The 19,570-nt window shown below is 42.4% G+C and overlaps 1 protein-coding gene across 1 annotated transcript in view; it reads left to right on the top strand.

The window, feature by feature from the left end:
• cpne5b (copine Vb) overlaps window positions 1-15,618 on the top strand; it is a 73,697-nt gene extending 58,079 nt beyond the window's left edge. The window contains 8 exon segments of the mRNA XM_027023090.2: window positions 482-528; window positions 1,616-1,797; window positions 3,328-3,455; window positions 5,329-5,431; window positions 10,226-10,283; window positions 11,850-11,905; window positions 11,907-11,924; window positions 12,496-15,618. Coding sequence (XP_026878891.2) covers window positions 482-528; window positions 1,616-1,797; window positions 3,328-3,455; window positions 5,329-5,431; window positions 10,226-10,283; window positions 11,850-11,905; window positions 11,907-11,924; window positions 12,496-12,684 — 781 coding nt within the window. The 3' untranslated portion in view covers window positions 12,685-15,618.
• Window positions 15,619-19,570: the final 3,952 nt, after the last annotated feature.

The following is a 19,570-nucleotide window of genomic DNA, read 5'->3' as shown; positions in this document are numbered from 1 at the left end:
TTAGTGTGTGTTGTTCTTGAAGTCACATATTGACACGGCAGGGTGTTGTTTTGTGGGGGAATTTCGTTTAATGTAGCCTACAATCCACAATGCCTTAGTGTGTCCGTGTATATCCGTCCTGGATCCGGTACCTATTGGGGGCGGGGGAGACACCTCACACTTGGCTTGGAAAGCAATAAGTGGGTGTGGCCATGACCAATGCAGGAGCCAGTGAGAGTAATGAGGGTGGGAAAGGTGGGGTACTGGTGGCAGTGGGGCTGGACACTGCTCTTCCCAGCCTGAAATGGTCTTCCGCTGAAGCAGGGAAAACCTCCTAATGGGAACTCCGTGGAAGCCCCAAGCCCATTCCAGCTGTAGCTGATACCACCCATTGCTTAGCAGGGCTGTGTGCATTGGTCATTTTGCTGTTTTGCTGACTTTCTGTTGTTGTTGTTGTTGTTGTTATTGTTATTGTTGTTGTTTGTCTTGCAATGCTCCCCAGGACTCAGATCAATTTCACAGTGGCCATTGATTTCACCGCCTCTAACGGTAAGTGATTTAATTGATTATACAAAAAGTAGCCAATAAACTGTAAAAAGGTTAGAGTTCCAAAACTCCTTAACTATTTATTTTTTCCTAAGCAGAGCCTCTTAACGCCATGCTTCTCCCACCCAGTGGAGTTTATTCTAATGGCTAGGAATTGTTGGACCCCTGCTCAGTTAGGCTGAACAGAACACTGGTCAGGGAGTCTGACTATATCCCGAGGGCAGATGGCTAGAGAATAGCCTACACAATGTCTTAGCAACACCCACTGACGATTAATGTGACCCCCTGTCACATAGAAAGATGTACTTATTGCAATTACTAATAATTACTGTACTTCTGAAAGTAGCTAGAGTGGAGGCCTATTAATAATTCAGACCTAATGGGGTCCAGTGAAGAAGGTGAAAATGAAAATAACATGTGTGGCGTGCTTGAAGGGGATTTGCTGAAGAAGGTTGCCCAGGACACATTAAATACACTTCTAACGTATTACGTTTTAATTACAGACAATAGCATTGTTGTAGGTGTGATTAGTTTTTGAATATGGCATTTATATAACCATATAAGGTACGAAAGGTTCATTTATATAGCACTTTTCACACACAGAGGCAAATGGAAAGAGACCAAATAAAAATCACTGTTTAAACAGAATATAAAATATTTTAAAAATCTAAATAAACTAGGAACTAAGACAAAAGTTTAAACTTAAAGTGCTAGAAGTTTAATTTGAATGAGTAAAAATAAAGATAAAGGTAAGAATTAAAAGGAATAAAAGTGCATTGTATTGCACTTTTATGGAATTGTGCTGAAAAATTAAAAGTGCAGCATTACAAAAGCTAAGAGAACAGTGTTGAAACTGAGCGGAAGCTATTGTCAAATAAAGTTTTTAATTCAGATTTATTATTGTCAGGGGTCTTCAGACCACTACTGTATGTCCAGCTTGATTGCTAAATGCTGCGTCAGAGTGTCCTGCCAACGTCTGCTTGAGTGAAGCAGTGGAGGCATCCAACCAAATGCATTAGGGCTGGACAAACTCCAGTCACTAAGCCGTTTCATTCTTCCGCCGTAGCATAACGCTAACGCTGATCTCTAGGTAATCCGTCCCAATCCACATCCCTTCACTACATGAACCCGTACCAGATGAATGCCTATGCCATGGCTTTGAAAGCTGTGGGTGAGATCATCCAGGACTACGACAGCGATAAGATGTTCCCCGCACTGGGCTTCGGGGCCAAGCTGCCGCCCGATGGACGGGTGTCCCATGAATTCCCCCTGGTGAGTTTGTGGGCCACCACATCCACGTGCATTCTTCTGAAGACAAGAGGGATTCCTCTGTGACCGACCCATTTCTTTGTGTTCATTTCACCAGCCTAAACAACCTCGGTCCTTGTTCGTCTATGTTGCACATTCAAAAACTACATACATCCTCACAATGTGTGTTAGGGAAATGTATTGTGTGTTTCTAAATGCATTTTTTTCCCCCTGTAAGCAATGCTTGCTTGGAGAGAAATTATGGCTTTGGCTTCTCTCTTCAGGCCCATGGAGCGGAGAGTCTAAATTGACCAGAGCCTCTGTTTCTGCTCCCTCTCTGTTGCATCCAGACCTTGCAGTGTCTGTCAGCTCATGATGTCAGCTCCACAAGAAATCTGTGTGTTCTAGCTTGTGTGTGTGTGTGTGTGTGTGTGTGTGTGTGTGTGTGTGTGTGTGTGTGTGTGTGTGTGTGTGTGTGTGTGTGTGTGTGTGTGTGTGTGTGTGTGTGTGTGTGTGTGTTAGAGAGAGAGAGAGAGAGAGAGAGGGAGAGGGAGAGCGAGAGAGCGAGAGAAAGATAGAAAAAGTATGTTAGATTGCATTAGGGACTTCCAGTTATGAAATTATCCTGTAAACTGACCACTAACCTATTTTTAAGTAATGGGTTAATTTAGTTGCACATTTATACACATGTAAAGCACAATTTGTTGTAGAAGAGGAAAATACTATTATATTTACTACATCATTTGCGAAATGTAAAAAATAAAGGTGAACCATGAGGAAGGGATTGCAAGTTTAAAACAGCAACGTAATAATGAGATGGAGCTACAGAGAACATCTTTATTGTGATACAAATTTCACTAACAAAGCTTTCTAACTTTGGTATTTTATAATCCTTAATTGTCTAGTGTTAGTTAAGAACACATTACTACTCACTAGACAACATTTTGAAAGGTTAATCACGACATCTGATTAAGGATGTGAATAACTTCAACAGTGTTTTTGGGATAAACTGTATAAAAATGGTTTTACACCATTTAATTTCAAATCAAATAATTTTCATTTCAAATCGAAGCAAGAACTGTATCACTCTCCCATTACTTATGCACTATTTTGTATTAACACTACTTGTCACAAAAAAATTGCTCAAAACAATCAGAATGCAATGAGGCATTATTTGTTTCATGTACTCTTTAAGGTGTGTGTCTTGGAAGGTCTTAAGTGGGTTTGGAAACACATCGGTACCAATAGAAACTCTATTAGACCCCATTTAGCCAATCGGTAACACAGTTGAAGCCATTTAGTAGACTAATTAGAAATCATTGCATGAATAATTATGGGTATCATTGGAACAGCCTGATACATTATGTGCTTACTCAGCTCAGCACCCTGTTTGGTTAAATCATTCAATTGACTAATCAATCAATCAATGGAATTAAATGGAACTGATATATATCAGTTTCAATGAATTTGTACTTTGTACAAATAGCTTTGTACTGATTTGAGTATTTACCTGTTAGCTAGACAAAAGTGCAGTAACCAATTCCTCCATTACAGAATGGCAACATTGAAAACCCGTACTGCAACGGTATTGAGGGGATCTTGGAGGCTTACCACCAGAGCTTGAAGAAAGTCCAGCTTTACGGGCCCACAAACTTTGCTCCTGTTGTCAACCATGTGGCCAGGTACCTATTACAGAGCACTCAGTGGAATACTTCTATGGTGTTGTAAACTTAGGGATCATTTTATGAAAGTCTGCACTTAGAGCTCCACCACTCCCTTGAGTTAATCAGAGAGGAGAAGGCATTTATGACGGGCCGTATGACTAGTTTTACCTCGTGTTAGTTTTAGTGTTCATATACTTTCATACACAGTTAACCTTAGCCAATTTGTTTTTATGTACAAATGTGTAATCTGAGCACTTAATTTAAAATGCAAGAATGTACATATAAAAACTGTTCAAATGTCAGTATGTGTACTCTAGTAAAACTGATGACTACATACAGACACTTTAGCAATGATATAGATATCGTATCTTGTAAATGTCAATTTCTGCATGAATGAAACAATATCTCATTATTTAGCTAATCTAAAATCCAACATGGTGCTTTTGAAGCCATTTGATATCTTAGATCACAGCAAACAGGAACTCTGGGTAGTTGAGTTGCCTTATCACGAGGCTGCCACAGTACACATGCATTTGACACATTCCCAGTCTTCCCACTGTGCGGATTTCTCTTTGCTACATTCTATTATATACCACTTACCTGTCTATAATATATATTTTCACACTGTACACTCCCTGGATGACTCAAATATATATAGCGACATACACCATGACAGTCAGGAAAGCAGTTACACATCACACTAGTGCTAAGAATCTAATGTGTCAGACACTGTGGTTCAGCTCTCTGCAGAAGACGGCAATTACATCTTACTCTGACCAGCACCAGACACAACTATACAATTTCACAGCCTCATAGCCCTTTCAGGCTCAGTGGTTGTTGAAATAAGCAATACATCTAATAGCGGACAGTCCTTCCCATTTGTAAGGGTTCACGTGGCAGGGAATGGTGTTTCGGCATGAACTTCAGGGCTTAAGAGAAGAAGCTTCGCGCAAAACAGTGCAGCCCTCTCCTCATTTAATTCCGACTTCATGTGAACTTGCTTACTATTTTATCCTACATACCATTAGGGTAATGTTATTCTTTGCTTTCTATAAGGTTAAAATGTTTTTGTTTCACAGCATTACAACCATGAAGTTATTATCAATAAACCCCGTAATTAATGGCTCTGAATATTTGATATTTCTCACCAATTTGAACTAGACATGCTGAAAAAACACTTTATTACCAAGGAGAAGGCTTGAAGCCTTCAAACTTACCCCATCCAAGTTATTTGAACCCAAACTCGTAAGTTTGGTGTCCGTCCTACTTACTAATTGGAATTCTATTCTGTGCACGTGGGTGTTCCCAGTGCAACTAATTCACAGCATGGGGAGTGTGCATCGAGTTAAAGAAGGGGGCATAAATGATTTTCTGAAGCCTCTCTGCACAATCCATTCCTTTCCGAGCATCAAGCAAGCAAATCTTTTTCAAACTGATTACACATCCCCTCCAAAGTAATTAAAAATGCCATCTCGATAGACTTGAATTCTACTTGTTTAATTAGAGCGTTATGTGCCTCCGTGCACCCTGGCATTGAGAGAGTCAGATACCTACCGAGCCCCATTATTCTTTCACAAATACAACAAAGGGTGGCATAGGTGATGCAAATCCACACTGCGCTGGGTCATTTACATTCTAAAAGGATTGCTGCAGCAGGCAGGGTGGTGGGGAAATGGCATGTAAATTAAATTTGGAGATCTGGAACCTGCGACAAAATCGATCTCTTTTAAACACCTAGCTAGCTTTCTAAGAACACGTGCGCATGGCTGTGCGGTGCACTGGAAGCCACGGGTGCGCGTCGTGAGCGGGGGATCCTGGCCAGCGGTGTTGTGACGAGCTGTTGTCCCATGCTGTCCTTCCACTTTTCCAAAAGCACCTGTTATCTCCAAAGGTATGCGGCGGCTGTCCAGGATGGCTCCCAGTACTTCGTCCTCCTCATCATCACAGACGGTGTCATATCAGACATGTCCCAGACCAAAGAGGCCATTGTAAATGTAAGTATGGGCCTTAAAGTGACCCACACTAAGAAAGGTGTCCTCGTTGGCCAATACGATCCGGCATGCATGATGTGGCCTTGCACCTTTTACAGTGGTTTTAATGGACTGCTTCCAATCCAGTCTGGGAATTCTGTTAAGTGAATTCCCTCTTAGTATGTTCCTACATCTTACAACACAAGAATGGAGACAAACATCTTTATGGTCCAATTGCCAGACTTCCCAGCAGACTGGATTTAAAGGGAATTTGCGACTGTTAATCAGATCATTAGAACAGCCACACCTTCCTTTTAAGATCTTGCCTGCTGCTCTGTCTCACATGTCCTGCTTCCGCACCGGGAATCTCTTCCGTCTTCGTTGGTTTTCTTTAGAAAATAAAACATTTCAACGGAGATCAACTGAAGTAATGCCACTTCTGCATTTTGTATCACGCGTGCAAGTTCTGTCAGCCATGAAACACCAGCGAGAGTAATTTTCACGTTTTTCATGCCACCAGCTGTCTTGATGCATTTTTAATCAAAGTCATTTGAGCATTTGAGGAGTGACTGTCGAGATGCGTGATGTAAGCGGGACTATGGGAGAAAACGGTGTGAGTAACTTAAAAAAACAAACCTGTAAGTGGGGAAAAAAATATTTGCGAGGACCAAATGAATCAGATTTTAAACTTCACATGTAATAAACACTGATGGTTGGTAGTAGATAGTTTCTACTATGATTAATCGTGTTTAATGATGTGATTTTGTTTGTTTGTTTGTTTGTTTGCACGAACATATTTTAATACTGAGCGTCGCCTCAAATATCCTGCTGTTCGCTCCAGAGATGGTGTCAGTAGCGAGGACCCTAGCTAAACCTCTGAACCGATTTCTGCGCTTTTCGAGACCGAGAGGTGACCACACGGCACCGGCCCATTGCAACGTGCTATTTGAGTCCGAGAAGCGTTGCCGAAATTCAGCCGAGAGGTGCCGACGGAAGCGCGGATGTTGTCGCTCGTTCGCGTAGGCGCGCGTCGTGTTGCGCAGGGCTGCAGGGCGCGCGGGCTGCGGTGTCGCGTTGACGCCGCTCTTTCAGAGCGCGCGGGACGTGCCGTCGCGAACCGCCGACCTGCTGATGCAGCCCTGCATGGAGAGCCGCGCGCCTGCGTCACTTATGAGGGAGACGCCGTGCCTGCACACGGCTGCTCGCGTCCTGCTCTTTCTGGACCGCTGCCATTTCACCTTTCAAATGGTCATGGAGAAACTTTCTGCATTGCACAATTCTGCACTGTGAGCTCCCGCCGCCGCGCTCAGCTGTAGCCGTTTCGTCTATTTGTCGATGTAATTTCGGATTGTGGCGTGTTATTAGCATGGCCTTGAAATGATTGGAGATGGGGGTTTTGCATTTGATAAGAGTCTGTTATTTCAGTTATTCATGCTCCCCCTCCCCAGTGGCCTACAGTGTATTGCTTTTCCTTGCACTACTAGCCTGTACCTGGTTTATCTCATCAGCACTCGGCTAAAGAACACTGCAGTCTACCCCAAAGTTCTCATCGTATGTGTAATGAAGTTTCTGATTAGGCCTTGCAGAAAGTAATTGGCAGACGATCTGGAGAGAGTAACTAAACATTTTCATATGATTTAATAAATTATTAGGGGTAGCATGTCCCCGTATCTGTCCAGTGAAGGCAGTGGCACCTCAGGGAACTTGAAGGCTAATTTGAAGTAGACAATGGAAATAATCATCCATGTGTTAGTTTGTCACATGCACTGCTGCCAGCTACTTCAAATGAAAAGTAGTAAAGCCTGCTCAGAAAATCACTAGATTGCATCAATTAGCATATTTGTGGCATCACAGCGTCGTTTTTGGCATGCTGGCTAGTGTCAGCCTTTTAGTATCAGCCTTCTTTCCTACTGTATTCACATATACTATAATTTTAATGCAGCCAGATTCACAGTAAAGCTGTTCTCATTTACATATTTTTCTGTTTCTGTTGTCAGACAACGGGACGAATTTCTGAAATGCGGCCCATTAACACCACATGTCAACCAGCAGTCATTTCATTTCAAGCTGCTGCTCTGTGCCACTAAAATTTTATATACATTTTAAATATTTTATAACTGCGACGTCATCTGACAAAATCACCCATAATTTAAAGACGATGGGTGTGCTGTGATTTTAGCCGTGTTTACATGTAAAATGATTACCAAGAGAGAAAATCAGAAGACTCTCTTTCCTATTTTATGTGTCATACAGAGCAATCTGGGTAACACACCACAAGAAGGATGTGTGTTTTTAGACATGCATGATTTAGCTACTTTGCATTGAAGTTTGCAACACCGTAACAGCAGAGGGAGATGTGCCTCTCGTTCTCGGGCCACTCTGTTTTATGGAAAGTAAGCTAGCTGAGGTTTGACCAAAAAGTTGCTAGAAAAAATCCTTAGATTTTTTTTTCATTCCACTTTAGTGAAAACATCACTTAAGGGACTGAGAACTTGCTAATTCTAGCAATTCTAGTCTCTAAATTGGCAACCCTGGTCACGTGGGACCGAATACTGGAGTGTGCTAATGGCTCACCCAATGCTCACATATCTGTTGCTGTTGGCCAATTAAATGTCACTGTTACTGTGATGGGCGGGACAATTAATTAGCCAGCTAGCCCACTGCCATGGTGTACCACGGACTCAGTCAGTGTCTGATGAGAAGCCCAAATGGAGCAGACTTAAACTGCTGTCTGAAGTTATAAAGGTCCTGTACACACCGACGAGGCACAAACTTCTCAGCTCCGCTCTCCTTCATTAGTTCCCGAACATCATTAGTCCATCCCCAAGCTGTCTGTTAGGCCACCCAGTGGCAGGCAGTGCTGTGTTTCGTGCTACACTTATATGGTCCAGGGTGTATATTAGGCAGGGAAGGTGAGCAAGACCTTTCGGCGCAAACGAGGGCTCCGCTGTTTTACCCAACCAGACCTTTCTTATTAGAGTGTGGCTCAGTAAAAACATCCCATAATCCCATAAACCATCTGGCCAGCATGACTGACTGAGCTGTGGGTATTTGAATATGGAATGAGAGAAAATAAAAAATATGACGCTGACAGTTTATGTGACAGTGTGACATGCACCCAGATGTTGTTTTTTTTTTTGTTGCTCTCTCTGTGTGTGTGTGTGCGTGTGCGCGTGCGTGTGCTTGTGCGTGCGTGCGCGTGGGTGTGTGTGTGCATGTGTGTGTGCGTGCGTGTGTGTGCGTGCGCCTGCTGTTACACCACTTTTTTTTTTTTGTTGTTGTTGTTGTCAAGGTGACTGTTGTGAATGGTGACACTTTTTTGTTTTCTCATTATGCTGGATCTGTCCTGTCATTCAAGTTAGGAGGTGATGGCACAAATGTGGCAACAGAGCTCAATTATCTGTGATGCTGGTGACATGCACCCCTGACATGGAATGTCGTAAACTCTGTTGTACACACATCATTTGAGACGCCTGAAGAAAGAACTTTCACCCGCCGTGCTTCAGGGGACCTCTGTTTGCTGCTTTGTTCTGAGACACAAAATTGAAGCCAGTAAACAAAATTGATGTCTGAGCCAGCGTTGCGGTGTGAGGCCGTCGTTATATAAAGCCTCATGAATCTCAAAATATAGCGGTCGTTTTGGTGTCTGATTACATAAGGAATGAATTTCAGACAGGCCTCTGCACGTCTCTCAGGGCGTTTCTCTGGGTGGCTGTACCGTCAGATGTTTGCTAATGTGCTCTGTGACTCATTTTTGGCGTGACGGCTTCGTCTCGTATCCAGAGTGGGAGTTGCCGGGCGGGATGCTGGAGCAGCGGGTGTCGTGGCGATCATACTGGCCCCGCCTCCCTCTCCCTGTGTTCCCACCCTAGAATCCTCTACAGCCAATCCGAACCAGTGGCAGCAGAAAGGACAAACCGATGAGCAACAGGACAAACTTTTGCTAAGGGATATAGTGTAATATAAAAGCTATTTATTTTCTGTGCTTACTGAGGCTTCATATGAGGTCTCTCTGCTGCTTAACCCCAATATCAATGAAAATATTCACAAATGGTCATTTTTACAGTCTATGTCCCTTTTTTTCCCACGGATTTTTTTTTTCTCCTTCATGTCACAGACTGTTCCATTAAACACTACCATCCATACCCTGAATATTGACGCCCCCCTTTCAGAAGTGATTAGAGGTGTTTTGTCAGAAAATGTACTCTGACATCAAAGATGACTCATAACTGTCTTGAATATCCAGAGATGCCTGTTTCTTCTGAAACATTCATAAACATCAGAGTGAACCCAACCTAACAGCTCTCCCTGATTATTACTGTCTCTGTAACCCCTTCTAGGACATGCAAGACACTAAATTAATGGTCTTTCAGATGACTAAATGATCTACATCTGGTTGTCGGTTTTGCGGACAGTTTCTCTCATGTTGCCGGCATGAGAAATAACTTGCATGTTATTTTCAGTTTGATTCCAGCCCAAAGGCACTTCATTATCTATCACATATGGTCTAATGCCTGAACAAAACTGCTTTAAAATTGGGTTTAACCCAAGAATACCTTTAAAGTGACCCAAGAGCTTATTATTGTCACATACTATAGCTCCTCAGATCGGTCATCTGCCCTGGTATTAATTATATTTTTCCTATAAAGCTTAAACGTTATACATACCAAAGGCTCAGACTATCAACTATCAAATATGGGAATGTTGATTCCATTGTTTAAAAGCGTACAAATTAATTCCTTTAGAATGCACTTGTTTGCTTATTAAATTCTTTCTAGATGTACCAGGATGGAAATGAAATGTTTTTATTGCCCCCAGGCTGCCAAGCTGCCCATGTCTATCATCATTGTCGGGGTTGGCCAGGCCGAGTTTGACGGTAAGTGCGTGCTGCCTTTTCTGCTTTGTGTATATGAAATCACGTTTATTTACCCTAGCCTCATTAAGAAGGACAGTCCCTGCCGAGGTTTTAATGAATGGGCCGAATTTAAAAAGCACACAGGTAAGAACTGCTCGGCTCGTTTTTCGCAATTAGGCAGACAGACGCTCCAAGAGCAATTACCGGCTCATTTGCATGAGTGGAGAAATTGCGTGGAAGGCGGGTCACAGGGGGCAGTGTTTAAAAAAATGTGCAGCCTAATCACCGCGGATGCTGTAATTAGCACGCCGCACCCAGGGATGTGCACGAGCCGTAGCGTCGGACCGCCGCGTGGCCTGTTTGCATGATGGAGCCGGTGATGGGTGGAGTTAGAGGCGCTGTTCAGCAGGAACACGTGACCTGTGTCCTCCACTGCACTGAGGGGATGTTCCAACGCCTGGACCAATGATAGCCCTGCACGTTGCTTAGGCAGAGAGGGGTCTGTACTGGAAGTCAGTAATAAAATTCAAAGTGCTCCTTCATTATGGGCACCAATTACCTTTGGAGAGAGCACCAGAGCACTAAACTGTGATTAACACACTAATGGACTCTGTCTTCAGTTACCTCTGATCATGTGCATAGTTATGTACACTGCTCCGACACCTTGTCATGTTCTGGTCTGAAAAGGGTGGTGGTTTCTGTGACATCTTTGAGGGTTTTTTTTATTTATTACAATATTAGAAAATGTATTATGTAGATGTTTTGGTCAGGGAAGGGAGCAAACTTTTAGTACTTAGTACTGTGAAAGTAGAAAATAATAGCTTGTGCTAGTTGAAATTCTGATTTTCCATTAGCTCTGCAGTCAAATGCCAATTCAGGGTTTAGTAGTTTGTGTTAATGCAAGCAGGTCTTGTTAGTGCAGCGTCCTGCTTGGTGGTGAAGCTACATGGCCATAAGTCATAAGCCGTGGGAACATGCCCGATGACAAGCAGGAGCCACCATAAGTGCCTTGTGCAAAAAAGATGGGCAAGGTGAGATAATATTAGCGGGTGTAATGATTAATATGTTGTTAATTTCCAAACGCATTAGGTGTGTCATACCCTCAAAGGGGGTGCAAACCCCAACAAGAATGGAGCAGGCAGGGCAGTGATTAAAATGATTCACTAAAGAGGAGATGGAAGTGCTTGTATGTGAGGGTGCAGATGTGCAAATTTGGACCCCATCGTCCTGTTAAACTCAATCATTCTAGGTGGAAACAGTTTGTTCACCAGAAATTGGTAGAAAAACATTACCTGTGCACAATGCTATGAATCATGTCAGAAATCGCACATCTTCACGAATGGTGCCAGAAATCGCACATCTTCATGAATGATGTCAGTGATGTTTATGCCCACCTTATATAGATCAAGTAATGGAGGAGCTAGTTAAGACTCATTATAAGCCTCTAGTTCATGCATAAGGCATGACATCACCAAAATGCCAATATGATGTCACCATAGCATCACCACATAGATGTAGTGGCAGCCTCTCCTGCGCTCATGAAAATAGGACTGGTGTTAACTGTTAATAGTTCGTTCTTTTTTTCAGCCATGGTGGAGCTGGACGGTGATGACATAAGGATTTCTTCACGAGGGAAACTAGCAGGAACGGGATATTGTCCAGGTGACATGAACACTGCGACAGCAACAAGCTCTGAAAGTCTCTCTTTACCATTTGTTACACTCAAATAAGGAAAATTCTCTGAAATAATTGCCTAATTGCTTTTTGTAACTTTTTAACATTTCCAACTGTTGTGATACTCTCTTATGCACATTTAGAGCGAGTAAGACTTGCCTAATTTGTGTTTTTTATTACCTTATTTGTGTTGTTATTTATTTTTAGATGAGTTTTAGGCAGCTGCTAAAACAAAATACATTTTATAATAAAACAATTAAAATGTAGATCCCTAAAAATTTCTGAAATGCTCCAAGATGTTTCTGGTGGTGCTTCAAATGTTTTCCGCCTGTGTCCAGTGATAATGCCTGGTAACAGCTAATGCCCTACCCTTAACAGAATCTTATGCAATTTTTGTTTGCATAATTAATTTCATTAGCCTTATTTGAATCAGTCGTTGGCTCTGTCTCTAATGGAAATTTGATGCAATTGATTCTCTTAACAAATCAACAGATGCGTTTATGAATAAATAAAGTCAAGACATAGCCACCAATCAGCCAAAACCTCTTGATCTTTTTAGTTTGTGCCATTTCGCGACTATATGGACCGGACGGGGAACCACGTGCTGAGTATGGCACGACTGGCCAAGGACGTCCTGGCCGAAATTCCTGACCAGTTCATCTCCTATATGAAGAGCCGGGGCATTAAACCCAACCCATCACCCCCTCCCTACACACCCCCAGGACACACGCAGCACACTCAGATCTGAGGCCGTCCTCCTCTGAGGACTTGCTGGAGATGACATCAGCCTCTCTGGAATGACAGGAGAGGCGTGATGGTATAGCCGGGCTTTGGCCTCCTGCGTTGCTGTATGTTCGGACACCCCGGAACACTCAGAGGTGCTGATGATTTCTGTTTGTTTTTTACGTTTTGTGCCCTGTTTTTTTTTTTCTGGGAGGACAGCATGATCCAAGGATAAGACTCAAGTTTTTTCTGTCAAAAGAGAATGAAAAAAAAAAAAAACCCTGGCCTGTGACTGTTTATATTTTGGAGGTGCGATGAAGAGTAGGAGGAAGATTATGTTTGTGATTTCAGCTTGTGCCTGTAAGTGGTCTTCTCAGTGTACCAGGATGAGTGTACTCTGCTCTAAACTTGGACCTTTCTCCACATTGGTGTTTTAGAATGTATGTGCATTCAGGTGACGTTTTTAGATACCTAGCTCAGTGGTATTTATTTTAGATTGAGATTTGTTTGTATACATTTGATTGGCCACTTTAGCACACCACTTGGGTTAAATGTTGTTTGAAACCATAAATACATTCTGAAAGCATGTGGGAACGAGTCAAGATAGATAATTTAGCCTTTCTCTATATAGATACTTTCTAGGCAAAAAGAAAAAAACAAGATTGGTATGCAAAAATCAAACTGAAAGTCTACAAAATATGCTGAATCAAGATTTAGTGACTATTAAACTTTTAAAGACACTAGGCGTTGTCCAAAACCATTGCAGAATATTTTCTATAAGCTTATTGCATTTTGCAATGTTTACAAAACAGATATTCTGGAATTGTATTCTGTTTGCCCTGGCCCACCGATGTCACCCGCACTAAGATGAGCAGTCACGTCTGCACCATGGCACGAGCCTGGACTAATCGCAGTTCGGCCAGTGCCCTGCTTTTCTTCTGACTCCCTCCTCCTCTTTCTCTCCTACAAGAATGACAACAGACGAGTGGCGCTCTGAGTGGTGGTGATCCACGGGGCAACAATTCCATCCTGCCAAGAGGCTTTTAATCAAACAAGGCCGAGACCATTCTGCTGACCCGTGCTACCGGTGTCCGACGGGCACGATGGGCTGAATGGAAGCCTTGGCTCATTAGAACGGTCTGTCACAGCTCTGTTTGCAGGATAGCACGTGGTTCTCTGCAGATTTGGTGAGTCATGGGTGATGTTCATATGGCAGTGCACGACAGGGCCCTCAAGATAAAGCTACAGCACTGAGTCATCGGTGCTGACATAAGGTAGAGGCAGAGCGTGGTCTCGCGTCATTTTTACAGATCTGTTCTGACATGGGACAAACTGTTTGGATCCCCTTTTTGGGAAACCAACAATATCCCATGATTAGCTGTCTTTGAATGCATGAGTGATGTCAGATGAACTTAACTATGCATATCAATTTCACCACAACTGTTCAAGGGTGAACAGGACATTTCAAGTTTATTAGGCCTTCAACTGAAACAGGCATTTAGCCTATCGATGTTTTCTACATTTAAATTAAAAATGCAAACATTTCTGGAAACTTTGTTATAAAAATATAAATATCAGTTGAGCTATCCATGACAAATTACAACCAGGAGATGGCTAATATTCTGAGCAAATGTTCTTAGATCCTTATTAAAAGCCTGTTTTTCCCAGTATTTGCCCAGATGAACTCCTGCCAAAAAAGACTCAAAGGCCACCTTGGCGGCAATCCAGTCCATGTAGAAGATGTGGGCTCATGTCCTGATCGAGGTTTCTGGCTCAGGCAGAAGTGCGCAGCAATGCCTTTTAAAACACCTCATTTATCCTGTTGCCACATTCACTCAAACTGTTCATCTGTTCATCGGTTCTTTGTAATTTACCCAGTCCATGACATCACTTCCCTTTTATATTCCTGAGGAACCCACTGTGCGTGGTGCATTAAGGTCGGACAACCACAGCACTCAAGTGCAGCACTACGTGTGCAATGTGTAAAGTAACTCGCGATGGAGATGAGATGGAGACTCTAATGATGTTTCGCCCCCAGCCTTGTCAAGGCTTTACAATACTGCATGGCATGCGTGTGTATATGAACACATAGTACATGCATCCTAAGCGTGATGTGCGCTTCTGAAAGAACATGATCAAGGCTGCATGCTCACGTGTTTTAGTTAATTCCATGCCAAACTCTTCAAGAGACGAAGACTGAGTGGAGCCTTGCTTACAGTCATTTGTGAAGGGCATATTGGCAGGTGTTGCAATCAATTAGGTGATTCACTTTTTTTTCTGTGTGTGTGTGCATGCATACATGGAGGGGCTGGGCAGTATGGACCCACAATCTTCACTTGGAATCTTAACTACATTTCATCTGTACATTATCCCTTTTTGGCGATGATTATATTCTCATATCACCTTTTATTTATTTATTTATTTGCCTGAAATGTATGATGAAACGTTGATTGCATTCTTACATCCAGACAATGTTGCCAGTATCCATTCACTCTTAACCACACCTGATTGACTCTCAGACAGGATGTAGATACACACTGAACATTCAGTGACAACATCTGTAACATATGGTAGAATCAGTTTCAGCCATTAATTGTGCATGTAACTATAGCAACAGCTTTAGTGAACTGCTCCGTTTTCTTATCTTGCTGTTCCTGTACCTAAGCTGAGATGTCGTGATTTGTTAAGGTTTGGGAACTGGCAGTCTCACAGCATCTCACAGATATTGTTTGTTTTTATGCTTTGATATTTTTTTTAAATGCCTATATGGTTTTGTTCTGAAATCATTTGTTGTTTTGGTTTTTTTTTACTATCTTTTATTTTAATAATTATTTTCACTGATATGTTTTTTTTTTCTCTCCAAATGAACTATATTGTACATGATTGTTGTCATAACGGTGAATTGTGAAATGCTTTGTATCAGATTGCCTTAACCGAAAATTAATAAAGATGACAAATTCTTTTATTTTTTCTTCGACAAATGTTCATTCTTTGGGTGATTTTTGGGTGATTCGTAGTGATTCGTATGTTTCCCTGGGAAACATATTTCCTTTTTTTTTTACTTTCTACATCAGCCTCTTTATCATAAATGCTCAAATGCAGACTCCTTAGTGCTATAAAACTGACCTAATCCTCCTGTTTGAGGAACAAAGTCTAACACCAGTCTAGAATCACAGTACGGTATATTTTAACCCCCCTCAGATTAAAATCCCCATAACCCTAAGACACAAACACACATACGCAGTGTTGACTCATCATAACTGCAAACAATAAAGCATACGTTACTGTCAAATTACACAGAGTGAGACTTCAGTTGGAACGAGTGATGTAATGGAAATGTACGGCGAAATCTGAGAGATGTTTATTTCACCAGAACACTGTTGCCAGTGTTTGTGGTTTAAAAAAAGTTCCACTTTATGTATTTAGAATCGGGTTTCCAAATGCCCACGTCCAAACTTTTTAATGTGCAACAATGATTTTGAAATGCTCAAAAAATAGATTAAACAAATTGACCAATAAACAAAAGAGGTGCTTTGTCACCCTATAGGCAACAAGGTTCCAACCTTGTGTGTGGCGAGCTACTGCCCTGTAGAGTGTAAACCTGAATCTCAAGTTTAGATTCTTTTGACTATCTTGACCTTAAGACACTAAAAGTATGTTAACCTTGCTAGCACGGAGGCTGATCTCAAGGCACATGGTTGCATATTCTACTACTGCAAAGGAAATGCCAAAGTTGGACTGAGATCAGCACCCAGTAAATAGACCCTGAACTTCGCAGTCACCAAAACTCAGCAGTAATGCTTCGAACCAGGTTATATGCACAGTGTACATTCTCAGCATGCATAAGTAATCAGGGCCTCTGAGACTCCTATTCCATATCCCGTTCAAAGTATGTTGAACCAAGGTGTATTCACATCCAGCATCCACCTAGAGTTACATTATCCAGCACACAGCAATATGTCATTTACATTGTTTATCAGGTGCAGAAGGTACATGTTTCTCAATGGAATAGATGTCAAAAAAAAATTCAGAGCATAGAACTAAATTTGGGAAAGTTAAATTAAGCTTTGACTCTCTCACTCTCTCACTCACTCTCTCTCTCTCTCTCTCTCTCTGTGTGTGTGTGTGTGTGTGTGTGTGTGTGTGTGTGTGTGAGAGTGTGGATTAATCACATATTCTCTAGTGGATGATACTTGGAAAACTGTTGGGTGGACAGTTAGAGAGACAGATGCATTGTTTGTGGTTGTCATTACATCGGAACAATCATTTGAATGCGGACAGCTGACAAATGCAAGGTGCTAAATTCCGACATGAATTCCATGTGTTATTTATGGTCAACACCTGGGAAACGCTAGTTCACAAAAGAGCCCTTGCCTCCTCACATCTCTCTGTATGTGCCTTTTTTGTGGGGGGTCTTTGTTCCTTTGTCTCTTCCACGCATTTTTAATGAAAGGCTCTGCTGCCGAGTGGATGGGCCACCTGGGAGACTTGAGCAGCTGTCACGGGCTCAAATCTGATCTGGGATCAGCTGTGTGATGGCCTCAGCTGCAGCACAATTAGAAACCCCAACTTTCTTAAGGACACTGGGTAGGAATTGCCCAGTCTTGCTCAAGTCTTGCTCAACTCCTGTGCCATACTAGACAAATAGCACAAGGCCACTGGACAATGATTCTGTTTATCAGTCAGCTAAATGCCATAATGCCATAAATGTAAATGTAAACTAATTCATGGGCTTGTTTAGAGTTGTATATTTGGACCTTGGACAGGTTATGGCAGTGATGATCAAAGCATGTTGGTTTATGTCTGTGACCTAATTTGCAATAGTAAGAAGGGAGAAGGTTTGAAATACCAAATCTCAACCTGAGTCCTACAACCAAGTGCTTGTTTTTAAGTTGTTATTTAATGGAAATTTTGTTATGATTCACATTACACTTTCTAAATGAGAACGCTGGAGCTATAACAAATGTGTATATCCAAGATTTATTCTCTGTGACAAATAAATAGATTAAAATGTAAATATTATGCAGTACTGGCAAACATATGTTCCATTTGAATTCCTTTGCTCCACATTATACACTGTGGTATTTATACTGCCTAGTTGTTTGAGGGTGCAGAATGTTCTACACATCTCACTGTATCTGGAAGACTTCTGGGAGGGGAAAATGTTAGTAGCACAGTGGTGACTAACTCCTCTTCATGGATTTTGTACGCATGTACCCTTGTGTATAAATCAGAGATGTGTACCGTTCTCTGTAAATTGGGTCAGTTCAAGTGAAATAAAACTACCACAGGCTCCTACAGGGATGAGAAGGCTGTCATTTGAACATGCATCACACGCGTTTTCTTTGTTCAATATCAAATCGAGCACAGCTCATGAAATCAAACGCATCTCCAAGGTCACCAAAAAGCTCTCAGGACTGCTTGACTTCCATGCAGTAACCTCCAAAGGGTGTGTCGTCCCCTCCAGGACGCGCAAGACGGCGCTTTCCTGCTGCAACAGCGCTCTCTGCTGGAAACAAAGCGTGGCCGTACTGGCTGGAGATCGTAGTGAGGGAGGGATCTAATGCTAATCTAATGCTGAGAAAGCAGCCAGGATCACACCACGCTTGAGTCACAGTGCTCTGGAAGACTCGGTCGGAGTCTAACGCGTAGACGTCAGAAATTTAGAGCAAAAACAAAACCACGATCGTGAAAGGAGGGCTGTTTGAAGCAGCTCCCCAACATTCCCGTCGAAGGAGCACAGGTGGTTTTCAGGCCCGTCTCTCGGTTTACATACCGTGATTCAGCTATGGCCTTTCCGTGCGATGACTTTAGACAGCAGACATTTGCCATTATAGACTGCTTCTTTCTGAACGAGCCTGACATGATTGAATGTGACGGCGTGGAGGACTCGGAAAACGGTGAGAGTCCAGATCTGGCTTTGTGTCCGGCGATCAGAATGTGACTAGAAATTATGCTATAGCCAGCTAGTCATCTTAGCGCTTTAACACAACTAACAGCTAGTGTAGTCTTAATCTCTAGGCTTAGCTATCACTTTTTGAAAACATTTTGCGCTTTAACACAACTAACAGAGCTAGTGTAGTCTTAATCTCTAGGCTTAGCTATCACTTTTTGAAAACATTTTCTCGATACAAGTAGGCAGCTAGCATGAATTGGGGAAAGAGCACCTTTGTCTAGGCTACTCTTGTATTTATTTACTTTCACGTACTGTAATGTAACCAAATTCGTGTCAAATGCGGTTGAAGACGGTTGAGGTGCTTATGCTTCTTTCACTTTTGATCTATTCCTCCCAGACGAATTTAATCCAGCCAAGATAGCTGCTAAACTCCGAGAGCTTGGAGATCACTATGACGAGACCGTAATTAAGCCGCTGGTTAAAAACGTCCAGGACGCCGCTGCTGACCAGGTAGCCCCCGACCGCTTCTCCCGTGGGTCAGCTTCATTTGAGTGCATGAATATATGTTGGGTTTCAGCATACTGAATTTACTGTGTGTTGGGTTGACGCTAATGTGTCGTGGGACATCTTGCATGCGGCGTTGCTTTCAGACCCCCCTGCATCTTGTAGACCACATTAAGCAAAATCACTTTTTGACACTGACACTTATTCAACATCCTTTCAGGTGCTCGGTGCTTTTAGTAACAGTGTCAACAGCTTGTGCAAGATGTGGGCGGTGGAGAGACCCGAGGTTGTCCCTGAGAAGGAAATTCTGAAAGCAACAGTCGCACTGGCTCTTTACATGAAGAACAATTGCCCGGACATGAGCAGAGCCGTACGGGATGCCATGTTTAGCATCTTCAACAACCAGCTAGGCAGCTGGATCACGCAGCAAGGAGGCTGGGTAAGTTCTGTTTGGAGTACTGTGATTGGTTGACAGTTCTTCAACTAGCTGCAGCATCATTATCAAAGCCCT

This window comes from Electrophorus electricus, chromosome 20, assembly GCF_013358815.1.
Source record: "Electrophorus electricus isolate fEleEle1 chromosome 20, fEleEle1.pri, whole genome shotgun sequence".
Lineage (NCBI taxonomy): Eukaryota > Metazoa > Chordata > Actinopteri > Gymnotiformes > Gymnotidae > Electrophorus > Electrophorus electricus.
This window is presented reverse-complemented; position numbering and strand designations above follow the sequence as displayed.